The sequence below is a fragment of the Artemia franciscana genome, chromosome 7 (genome assembly GCF_032884065.1).
Source record: "Artemia franciscana chromosome 7, ASM3288406v1, whole genome shotgun sequence".
In the NCBI taxonomy this organism is placed as follows: Eukaryota; Metazoa; Arthropoda; class Branchiopoda; order Anostraca; family Artemiidae; genus Artemia; species Artemia franciscana.
Genome location: NC_088869.1, coordinates 52,329,921 through 52,342,421, shown reverse-complemented (window position 1 = coordinate 52,342,421; position 12,501 = coordinate 52,329,921). Strand labels below are relative to the sequence as shown.

Genomic DNA, 12,501 nt, shown 5'->3' with positions numbered 1-12,501 from the left:
CTTTAAAAGAACAGGTTATTATCATGTAGCAGGGGGAGCTACCACACCCCTCAACATCTCCCTCTTGACGCTAATGTTTAACTAGTACTTTATTCAAACCATTCAAAAGCTCAACACGCAGAGCCAACGGGCACATTTGAGCTGAAAATGTTGCAACTTTTAGAAAAATGCAAATAAATAAACTCTTTAAAGCAGCGTGATAGAATGTATTTAATTTTCAACTTCTCTTGCGTGAGAGTATTCATCAAACAGTTCATGGTAACGAACTGTAAGTAAGAGCGACCCGGCTCAACAGTAACCGAACCTCTAAAAACTGAATTTTAATACCAACAGAGACATCAAAAGGGTCGGATTTTTATACTCGTTTTAAATATATAAGTTTCGTCAAGTTTAGTTTTATCCATCAGAAGTTGTGAGCCTGAGAAAATCTGCCTTATTTTCGAACAAGGGGGGGAACAACCCCTAAAGGTCATTGAATCTTCATGAAATTCACACCATAAGATTCAGCATATCAAAGAACCTGACTGTAAAGGTTTCAAGCTCTTATCTGCAAAAATGTGGAACTTTATATTTTTTGCCAGAAGAAAGATCACGGATGCGTGTTTACTGCTGTTTTTTTGTATTTTATTTTTTTTCCAGGGGTGTTCGTATTGGTCCGTATTGGACCCATTGGTCCTAGAATACCGCAAGAGGGCTTATTCAAACAGAAATTAAAAGTTCTAGTGTCGTTTTTAAGCGACCAAAAAAACCGAAGGGCAACTGGGCCCCCTGCCACGCTTATTTTCTCCCCAAAGTCACTCGATCAAAATTTTGAGATAGCCATTTTGTTCAACATAGTCGAAAATCTAGTAACAATTTCGTTGAGGATGATGTAATCCCTCACAGTCTCCGGGGAAAGGGCTGCAAGTTATGAACTTTGCCCATTGTTTACATATAGTATTGGTGATAGGGATGTATACAGACGTTTTCAGGGGGGATTTTTTCTGGTGGGAGGTGAGGATCAGGGATAGGGGTTACGTGGGAGGATATCTCCTTGGAGGAAACTGTCACAGGGAAGGAAATTTTCCATGAAGGGAAAAAAAGGTAAAGAATACGGTATTGGACTTTACGGTCCCTACTGGCGGTGCTGAACTCCGTTTCTTGGCCCTTCAGCCAGGAAGTGCAGTGGGGGGGTTAACCATCCTATGCTTTCGCAAACCTTACTGTTGACCTTCCCTAGATTTCTCCAGGTACCCATTTAGAGCTGGATTCGGCTCTGGTTGACCTTACAGAGTGATGACCCCTTCCCAAACTAAGTAACTGGGTACACTAGGATTCGAACCCTTGCTCTCTCGGACATAGGGTCCTAAATCCAGCGCACCAATCCAGTCGGCTAGAACGATTTGTCTTTACATGAAGGGGGTCCGGATTTCCCAGAATTATTTAATAACGATCAGAAATTAAATAAACAAACAAGTTATTTCAACTGAAGGTAAGGAGCAACATTAAAACCTAAAACGAACAGGAAGTATTATGTAGTATATGAGGGGGATTAATACCTCGCCAAAATCTCGCTCTTTACGCTAAAGTTTTTTTTAGTACTTTCAAAAGAGCTGTTTATTCTAATTAAAAGGCCTTTGTGATTCAGGAGTCATTCTTAAAGAATTGGAACAAAATTTGAAAATTAACGCAAAGAGCGAGGTATTGACGAGGGGGTGAACCCCCTGTCAAATACGTAATAATTTCTGTTCGTTTTAAGGTTTAATGTTGATCCTTACTTTCAGTTGAAAATATTTTTTTATTATTTAATTCTAGAAAAACCCACTTGAAGCAAGTTAGTTTGGCGCAAAAGGTTGAGACACTAACAGTCCTCTTTCAAATATGATAATTTCTGTTTTTTGAGGTTTAACGTCACTCTTTCCTTTCATCAAAAAAAAACTATTATCTGTTCGTTTGTATTTATTATCTAAATACTGGGTTAACCTCTTCCCCGCCCTAAAACCCACGATCGCAATACCTGAGTTTAACAACTTATGTAAAACAGTGATTCGAGAATGAATCACTGGTTTTGCTAGTAAATTTTGACCTCAACTCCTCTTCATTTAGAACGCAATTTTCTTATGTTGATTCGTCAGCTTTTTAAAAAGAGGAACGCGTCAGCTGATCTGCACACAGTTTTTTTCACAATATTTCAATTTTTTTCCATTAAAAACACCTTCTCTGCATTAACAGGAGAGATTTCTTTTCTTTCAGCACCCTTTTTACAAGTTTAGTTCAAATACTTTATTCCAAAAGAAAGTTGAGATCCTGGATCAAGTTTTGATGCCCTCTCCCCTAACAAGATCTAATGACTACTTCAAAACTGAAAGGCAGCTTTGAAATTATTGCTGCTGATATTACTAAATAAGCTGTCTGTAATAACCTTTAGGGACTAACGTGCCACCAGACAATAGCATGTTTTCTGGCATTGCAATAGTATAAACTTGCCTCTTTGACATGTCTAAACTGATTAGATATGTCTGATTTTCGCTGGATGGCAGTTTGGCCCTATTTGAGCCAAAATCGTTGTTAATGTCATAAATTGGAATTTTACCCCAGTGTTATCTCTTTGAATGCTTGAAAAGTACATTAAAAATTTTGAATGTTCCTTACAACGAGCCTCTTCTAATTTTCCATGACCAATACGATGATTCCTGAGAAAGAAACAATAAATATGCATCCGCAACTGTCCGGCTCAGGATAAATACAAAACTGCATAGCTCTGTAGATCAGAACCTGAAATCTTGGCTCTGAAGTTTTGAGACAGGTGCATTTCATGGTGTAATTTGATCAATATTGCACCCCATTTAGGGGAGAGGGGCCTCTCTTATCATACAAAAGAATTTTTTAGTCCCTGTTAACAAAAAACCAAAATGTTGTATTTTTTTCGAAAAAGTCATGGATGCGCGTTAGTTTTCATTACTCTTTTCTAGGGGCTATCTCATTGAATCAGTGGTCCTAAATATCTGAAAAGAGTTCATTTGAAACAAAACTGAATATTCTAATGCCCTAGTATCAAAAGAGATCATGCCATAGCAAAGTGCAAAAAAAATGTTTGAAGATTTCCTCTTAAGACCCATGGTAATGATTACTCTATATTTCGTTTTCAATATTTCTGACTCTCCCCCCGAGAGATGTTATGGGCGGTATAAATTTTCAGGGATGACGATCATCAAAGCACCGTTATATATGTATATATATATATATATATATATATATATATATATATATATATATATATATACTAGCTGTTGGGGTGGCGCTTCGCGCCACCCCAACACCTAGTTGGTGGGGCGCTTCGCGCCCCCCCAAGCCCCCCCGCGCCCGTAAGTCGTTACGCGCCATATTAGTTATGCGCCATTGTAGTTGTGTCCCTGTGTCCCACCTGTGAATATAGATAGATTTATATATGTGTTTCAAACTACGCAAAAATTGCGAATAAACAACATTCTTGGCTTTCCCATTGTCTGTGCATATGCAAAGCCGTATGTACTAATAATGACGTCATATACAAACGCTCTTTTTACAAACAAACAAACATGCATCCACATAACTCGTTTTTATATAGATAGATACAATACAAATTAACTGCGTAAAACTTGCGAATAAACAACATTCTTCGCTGTCCAATTGTCGCTGCATATAAATACATTGTCAGGTTTACCGACCCTCGAACATGCAACGTACAATTGTCCATGGGAAAAACAATCAGGATTAAGATCTATACCACATTTTTCTAATGATTGACCTTGAGCTTTGTTAATGGTGATTGCAAATACTAATCAAATTGGGAAATGCAATCTTTTAAATTGAAAAAGCAGATCCGTTGGAATCATGGGAATGCGAGGAATAAGAACAGCCTCACCCTCATAAGGCCCTGTCAAGATTGTGGCCTCTATTAGGTTTTCCATTGTTTTTTTTTTACGGCAAGTCGCGTGCCATTGCAAAGCTTTGGTGGGTTGATATTTCTTAAAAGTATTATTGGTACGCCTATTTTTAGTTGTAGCACGTGTGGTGGAAACCCTGAAGGATCTATGGAATTTAAAAATTCAGATGGATAATTAACCGCTTCATTTGGTTCCAAAACTGTGTCGACTGACTTGTAAAGGACTGCCTGGTCTCGAATCTTGTTCAAAACAATATTGTTGATTTCGTGGACGTCTATATTTTTGGGTGCGAGAATCGCTCTTTCACTTAGCCATTTATTATTTTTATAATTTTTTAGAATATTCGGAAATACTTTTTCAATCAATTCATTTTTGGACGTCACTAAATTACAGAAATCAGCAGGTAGTTGTATACGTCCTGAAATTGAGTCTACTGTTTGACCAGAGTCATCGTTTTGCAATCGGACACGCATATTTGTAGTTAATTTTAATATTTTTACGTGTGCCTATAAATTAGAATTTTTTAGGCAAGCATTCATTTCGTCTGCAGGAGTTAAACTACGTAAAAATTGCGAATATACAACATTCTTGGCTTTCCCATTGTCTCTGCATATACAAAGCCGTATGTACTAATAATGACATCATATGCAAACGCTCTTTTTACAAACAAACAAATATGCGTACATACAACTCGTTTTTATATAGATAGATAGATAGATAGATAGATAAAATACAAATTAACTGCGTAAAACTTGCGAATATACAACATTCTTCGCTGTCCAATTGTCGCTGCATATAAATAGATTGTCAGGTTTACCGACCCTCGAACATGCAACGTACAATTGTCAATGGGAAAAACAATCAGTATTAAGATCTATACCACATTTTTCTAATGATTGACCTTGAGCTTTGTTAATGGTGATTGCAAATGCTAATCGAATTGGGAATTGCAATCTTTTAAATTGAAAAGGCAGATCCGTTGGAATCTTGGGAATGCGAGGAATAAGAACAGCCTCACCCTCAAAAGGCCCTGTCAAGATTGTGGCCTCTATTAGGTTTTCCATTGTTTTTTTTTACGGCAGGTCGAGTGCCATAGCAAAGCTTTGGTGGGTTTATATTTCTTAAAAGTATTATTGGTAGGCCTATTTTTAGTTGTAGCACGTGTGGTGGAAACCCTGAGAATAATATCTCGAGGTAAAAACTGATCACCGACCATAACGATGGCCACTTCGTCGATAGTTGGAGCATTGTATCTACGCACATGTTGGCCAGGAGGCGTTTTGTCAGCGGAAATAACAATTTTATGCGTATAAGTAGGCATCAAATCGATGGCTGTTTTGAACAGACGCACTAAATTATTATTTTCGTGGAAAAGATGTTGTAATTGGGAAACGATTGTCCTTTCAATGTTGGGAGAAATTTCGCAACGTGCATTCAATTCACAATTTCTATCACTGATGAAGTACAATTGTAAAAATTTATGATTATCGCCTGAGAATGGTAGAAGAGACCGTGCTCTATGATAAATTTGCCCTTTTACTTTGAAAGTAGACATAAATTGATCTGGATTTTCAATTTGGGCTCCAAACGACGTCATTTGGAAACATGAGTTGTATTTTCTGATTCATTTATATTCCTTATGTCCCAGTGTCCCGGTCGTCATTTATATCCCCCTGTTTTATATCCCGCTTATTTTTCAGTTTTTTCCTTTTTTTAGTTTTTTTTTTACTTTTTTAGTTCTTTTAGTTTTTACGTTTTTAGTTTTTTTTAGTTTTTTAGATGAATTTTTTTTTTTGGGTTTTTTACCTTTTTTTCTTTTTTGTTTTTATTGGTTTTTACCTTTTTTTAGCTTTTTAACTTTTTTATTTTTTTTTTATTTTTATTTTTAATTTTATTAGTATTCTTTTTCTCTTCTATTTTTCATTTTTCCTTTTTTTAGTTTTTTTTTTAGTTTTTAGTTTTTTAAGTTTTTTCCTTTTTTTAGTTTCTTTAGTTTTTTTAGTTTTTCGGCTTTTTTATTTTTTTATTAGTTTTTAGTCTTTTTTGTAGTTTTTGCCTTTTTTTAGTTTTTTCAGTTTTTTTTTAGTTTTTAGTTTTTTACCTTTTTTAGGCTAACCAGGATTTGAACCTGGGACCTTCATTCTCCGTTCTGACACCCTCTCTCACCGAGTGACTACTCCAGCATGTTCATTTTGGTGTTTTAAATGGTATATTATTAACCAAATTAATGTGTTTTACAATATACTAAGCATCGTCATAACAAAAATGACGGCAACTAATTTCATGACGTCAGCCGAAACATGACGTCACCTGATCCACAGATCCACAGACCCACAGACAGACAGACAACTTATTTTTATATATATAGATATATATATATATATATATATATATATATATATATATATATATATATATATATATATATATATATATATATATATATATATATATACATATATATATATATATATATATATATATATATATATATATATATATATATAATATATAATATATATATATATATATATATATATATATATATATATATATATATATATATATATATATCATGAAAAGAGAAATCACCAATGCAACAGCAAAAACACATAAAAAAAAAAAAAAAAAAAAAAGACAGAAGGAGAAAAGGAAGACTGTTTTCCTAAATTAGTGATTAATATAGACCAGCACTTGAATGAGGCCTTAACCCTACTCATCCATACGATCACATAGGTCAAACAGCATAGCCAAACACAATCAACCATAAAGAATAATCCATGGACAGGCAGTCATGTCGTCAATAAGTATAAGTCGTCATTTACCAAACAATAGAAAAAAAAGATAAAGACAAATAATTCAGAGGCAACAACCCAACACAAGGGCTCATCAGGAGAATACACTGGCCTATAGGGTTTCGCCACTTTAAATTCTCTACCCAGCCAAGTGTTGTGGCTACCACAGAATATCCATGGCATCCCCGTGTCAGGTATCAGCCCCAAAATACATGCCTATGAAAAAAAAAACAGCAAATGTAAAACAACCAAGTAACACCAAAACAAGCTTATCCTGTTAATATATCCCTCTTTTTAGCAACAATAGGTAAACTAAATATGATAAAATTTACCAAATCGAAAGTATTAACACATTGCAAAAAAAAAAAAAAAAAAAAAAAAAATAATGAACTAAACAATTATAGAATTCATCTTTACCATGTGGCTATTTTTTATTTTTTTTTAAATCCGCTCTATTAGAAATCCACACCAATATTAAATTTATTCTTTTCTAGAGTAGGATGGTCATATATAAGTGATTTTTTCTGTTTTCAGGGATAACACTATCAAACTAATAGTGGTAGCTCATCTTTCATATTTTTGAACTCCTCCAAACCCTAAACGGTAAAATTCTAGTTGATTGACTTTTGGCTATCTTGGAAAGGGGTTAGGAAAATGAAACTTTCAGGGATGGGTCTAAAGGCTAAAGTATGTCCCGGGAAGGTATTTTGAAGTACCCACCTCCGCTCCTTCTCCCCCTAGAGGGCCCTGAAACTCGTCTTAATGACAGGTCTATTACCTATTGAAATTTTGACAAAATAACATTTTACCTTAATTTTCAGTTACCAGTTGCCTTTTCTCTGCCTTTAGTTCTAAAAATGCAATTCCTGTTATTTGAGTAGAATTCTGTGCCATATCAATGTTTTTTTTTTGTTTTTTTTTTTTAATTTAGGAAATGTATTTGCATATCTTTAAAACTTATAAATTGGGATAGAGCAAAGTTGTGAAGCTGAAACGATTTTGTTATACTTCATTCAAGCAGAAGATCTATTTTGCAAGGTTTCACTTGTATAACACACATATTTTTAAAGGTCATCAAAGGTCAGGACCCTCTAGAGGGAGAAGGAGTGGAGGTGGGTATTTCAAAATTCCTTCCCGGGACATACTTTAGCCTTTAGACTCATCCCTGGAAGTTTCATTTTCCTAACCTAACCCCTTTCCGAGATAACCAGAAGTCAATCAACTAGAATTTTACCTGTTTGGTTTGCTAATAATAAGGATTTAACTGCTAGCCTATTAAAAATCTAGTAGTTTTAAACAATTAACTGTTCTTACATCTTTGTCAGAAACCCAATTTGGTTCTTTCAACTCAAACGGGGACTTCCTTGCATCAATCACTTTAACACCAGATTGTGTCTTAATCCATTTCTTTCCATTTTGTGAAGCTATTTCCATCTTATATTCCTATCTAATAAAAAGTTTGTAAAAATTGATCTTCACTCTGCAAGTTCAAATTATCCATATCAAGTTCGGAAAGGGTTATTTGGGTGTTCGCCATGAATTCTCCGTATTCGCGTAGGGTAAATATTGTTTCCTCAGAGGCAATAGGTGTTGACAACTACTTAAAAATGGTGTAGTGTCCAGCCCTACGAAGAAAAATCATAGACATATTTTGCGTTCAATACAGCAAATGGCTATTGATTACAGTAAGAGTACTACTGCTACTACTATCAACTAGCTGCAGCAACAAGCCATCTGATACTATTACTGCTTCACACGCTCCCCCTCCATCCCAATCTGTTCAAAGCTACCATCTTTACAACCTCTAAAGAAGTCCAAATTTCCTTATTCTTCCTTATGACCTCTCCTTACCCCATTCTGAAATGACTTGCTTTTCGTTTAGCCATAAAGGGTTGGCTGAAAAGGATTATGCTCTATTGAACGTCATTTGAGCATAAGAAAAAGAAAAATCAAACTAACTATACAATATAGTCAGGTATAACCAAACGCGCCTTTATGGAAACTTTGTCGTATAAGTGTTTACGTTGTACCAATGGCCAAGTTCTTGTCAAGATCAACAGGAACAAGAACTTGAAATATTTTCAAACAGTTCCTGGCAACAAACTGTAAGTAAGGAGCGATACGACTCAATAGTAACCGAAACTCTAAGAAACAGTCTCGGTTACAATAGAAACATAAAATGAATTGAATTTTGATTCTTATAGAATTCAACAAGTTTAATGTTGCCCATCAAAAGTTACGAAACTGAGAAAAATTGCAAAATTTTTGAAAGAAAGAGGAAAACCCCAAAACATGAAGTGATCTTAATGAAAATCACCCCATCAGATTCAGCATATCAGAGAATTCTGCAGTAGAGATTTCAAGCTCCTGTGTGCAAAAACATGGACTTTTCTTCTTTTTTTTTTGCTAGAAGGAAAATCACGGGTGTGTATTTATTCGTTTGATTTTACGTTGGATGCTCATATCGAACCATGTATCCTAGAAGATTGAGAGAGGGCTGATTTGATCAGAAATCAATGGTTTTGTGCTTTTTTAGGTGATCAGAAATGTTGGAGGGTAGCTAACTCCCCTTCCACGTCCCTTTTCTCCTCAAACTTCCCCGATAAAAATTTTGGGATAGTCGTTTTATTCAGACTAGTTGAAAGATTTAGTAACCATGTCTTTCGTGATGGCTTGATCCCACACAACCTGGGGGGAAGGGCTGCAAGCTATGAACTTTCCCCATTGTTTACGTATAGCATTGGTTATTGGGACGCATACAGATATTTTTTTTTGGGGGGGAGGGCTGTGGGGGAGGAATATGCTCTACCGGGAGAATTTTCCGTTGGGAGGGAAGTTTCCAGTGGAAATTTTACACGAGGGAAATTTTCCAGAATTCATATAAAGAATTTGCTAATTCTCCGTCGTAGATTTTCTCCATGGAGAATTATCACCAAGAATAATTCTCCGTGAGGAAATTATCCGCGGGAGAAACTTTCAAATGGAGGCAAGGGGTCCGGGAAATTTTCCACATAGAAGTGATATCTATTAAAGTTGAACAATGATCACAAATTAAATAAAATAAAGTGTTTTTTCGAATGAGAATATGCAAATGAAACTTTTTCAGGCGGAATCGTGAGTAAAAAGCTTTCTGGGAGGGGAGAGGGTATTTAAAGCAAGGATGGAATTGTCCAGGTGTAATTTCTCGGGACAGTAGTTTACACGGGATGAGCTTGGCATGGAGAATCTTTTTTTAGGTGGGATTTTCATAGAGGGGGAGGTGGGTTTCCCGGTATCAGACCAGATCAGATCAGAGATAAATTAAAACACAAGTTTTTTTCACCTGACAGTAAGGAGCAGCATTTAAATTTACCGTACGTCAGGGGGCTGCCTCCTCCTCGATATCCACTTGTTGCGCCAAAATTTTACCTTTGTCTGAACTCTTAAAGAGCGATTTCTGAAACACAAGGACCGTTTAATTAGACTACCTAACTTTTTAAAAAGTGCTTAAAAATTTGTGTAAAAAGAGGAGTATTGAGGAGGTACTGAGGAGGGTTACCTCCTTTTCAATACCCGATTTTTACGGTAAAGTTTGACTTTCTGTTCCAGTTATTTAAGAATGACTCCTGAAATACAAGGGCCGTTTAATTAAAATAATAAGCTTTTCTAAAACTTCTAAAAAAACACTTTAGTGTAAAGACCGAGGTATTGAGGAGGAGGCAGCCCTCCTCATATACGGAGTAATTTCTATTCGTTTTAAGTTTCAGTGCTGTTCCTTACTTTCAGTTGAAAAAACTTTTTTTTTAATTTAATCAATCAGTTCGTGATAACGAACTGTTCGTGGTAACGAACTGTAAGTAAGGAGTGACTCAGCTCAATAGTAACTGAAACTCTAAAAGACGGGATTTTGATATCAATAGACACATCAAAACAATCAGCTTAGTATTCTGATTCCATATATATAAGACCATCAAGTTTAGTTTTACCCATCAAAGGTTACGAGCCTGAGAAAATTTGCCTGAAATTTGAAATAGGGAGGAAAAATCTGCTATTTTTTGCCAAAAGAAAGATTGCGTATGTGTGTTTATGTGTTGTTGTTCGCTTTATTTTTCAGGAGTGATCTTACCGAAATAATAGTCCTAGAAGATCGGGAAAGGCTTCCTTCAAACGGAAATCAAAAGTTCTAGTGCCCTTTTTAAGTGATCAAAAGGATTGATTAAGGGCAACCGCTCCCCCCTCCCACACTCCTTTTTCTCCAAAATTAGCCGATCAAAATTTTGAGATAGCCATTTTCTTAAGTGTAGTTGAAAGATGTAATAACTATGTCTTTAAGTGTAAAATGACCCTCCACAGCTCTTGGGGAGAGGCCTATAAGTTATAAAATTTGCCCATCGCTTATGCATAATATTTGTTATTGGGAAGTATTCCAACATTTTTCGGGGGGAGGATGTATTTGTGCTTGAGGGAGTTTCCACATTGAGAATTCTCTTTGGGGAGGTAAATTTCCGGGGAATGAACTTTTTACAAGGGAAATTTTATGCTGGGGGTTTTGATGGAATCCCTATACGAAATTATTTGTTAATTGTTTCATATTAGCTTTTCTAAATCAACTCTGCATGTGGAGATGTTTTGGGGGCATTATCTGGGGGCTATTTTCCTCATGTTTTGATTTCCAGGAAAAATGATCGGAAAAAAATCCGGTGAGAGATCATATGATCGGAGAGCAAAAAATTTAGTGCCATTTTAAATTGACCACAATATTGGAGGAAAGCTAGCCTCCCTCTTACGCCCGTTTGTTCACCAAAGTCTTCTGATACAAAAATTGAGATAGCCAATTTTGGTTCAAAATAGTCGAAAGATTCAGTAGCTAAGTTTTTGAAGATAACCTGACCCATCGACATTCACGGGGAAATCGCTACAAGCTTTTAAATTTTCCTATTGTTTACATATTTTATTGTCTATTGAGAAGTATCTATATATTTTTTCGAGGGAGGTATTTTCGGTGGGGGAGCGTTTATTTTATACGGGAAGAGTTTCACATTGGGAAGGTAGTTTCTGGAGTTGAACTTTCCAGCGAAAATTTTATTTGGGGGGGGGGAAACACTGCCAAAATTAATGTGCGAATTCCGTTTTAAGTTTTCATGTAGCCTACGGCAGCCAAATTCGAACCTGCATTTGTTGAAAAATGTTCAGAAATTAAATAAAAAAAAGTTTTTTTTTAAACTGAAAGTAAGGAGCGACAATAAAACTTAAAACGGATAGAGTTATTCCGTATATGAAAGGGGCTGTAGGCTCCTCAACGCCTCGTTCATTACGCCAAAGTTTTACTTTGTCACAACTCTACTTTTTAAAGTAATTAAATAAAAAACAATTTTTTTCAACGGAAAGGCAAAAGCAACATTACTTAAGCAACAAAACTTGAAACAAACGGAAACTATTAGGTATATGTGGGGGCTGAACCTTCGTCAACACCTCGCTCTTCAGACTAAAGTTTTTCGGCACTTTTAAAAAAGTTATTTATTCTACTTAAACGAGTCTTGTGTTTCAAAAGTCTTTTTTAAGGAATCGGGACAAAACTAAACGTTAGCGTAAAGAGCAAGGCGTTGAGGAAGTGGTGACCCCCGTCATATACTTAATAATTTCTGTTCGTTTTAAGTTTCAATGTTGCTTCTTCCTTTCAGTTGAAAAAACTTGTTTTTTTTTAGTTTCTGAGTTTTTTTTTAAATAAAACCAGGAAATCTGGCTTCACCTACATTGAAAAATCCCCCTCCCACGGAAGTATCATCTGGAAAATTCAATCCTGGTGAAAATTTGCCCCGGAC

General features: G+C 35.6%; 1 protein-coding gene across 1 annotated transcript in view; it reads right to left on the bottom strand.

The window, feature by feature from the left end:
* Positions 1-8,258, bottom strand: part of LOC136029447 (zinc finger FYVE domain-containing protein 21-like) — a 42,342-nt gene extending 34,084 nt beyond the window's left edge. The window contains exon 1 of the mRNA XM_065707859.1: positions 8,015-8,258. Within this exon, the coding sequence (XP_065563931.1) occupies positions 8,015-8,134 (120 nt within the window). The 5' untranslated portion in view covers positions 8,135-8,258. The remainder of the gene's footprint in view (positions 1-8,014) is intronic.
* Between the last annotated feature and the right edge of the window lie 4,243 nt (positions 8,259-12,501).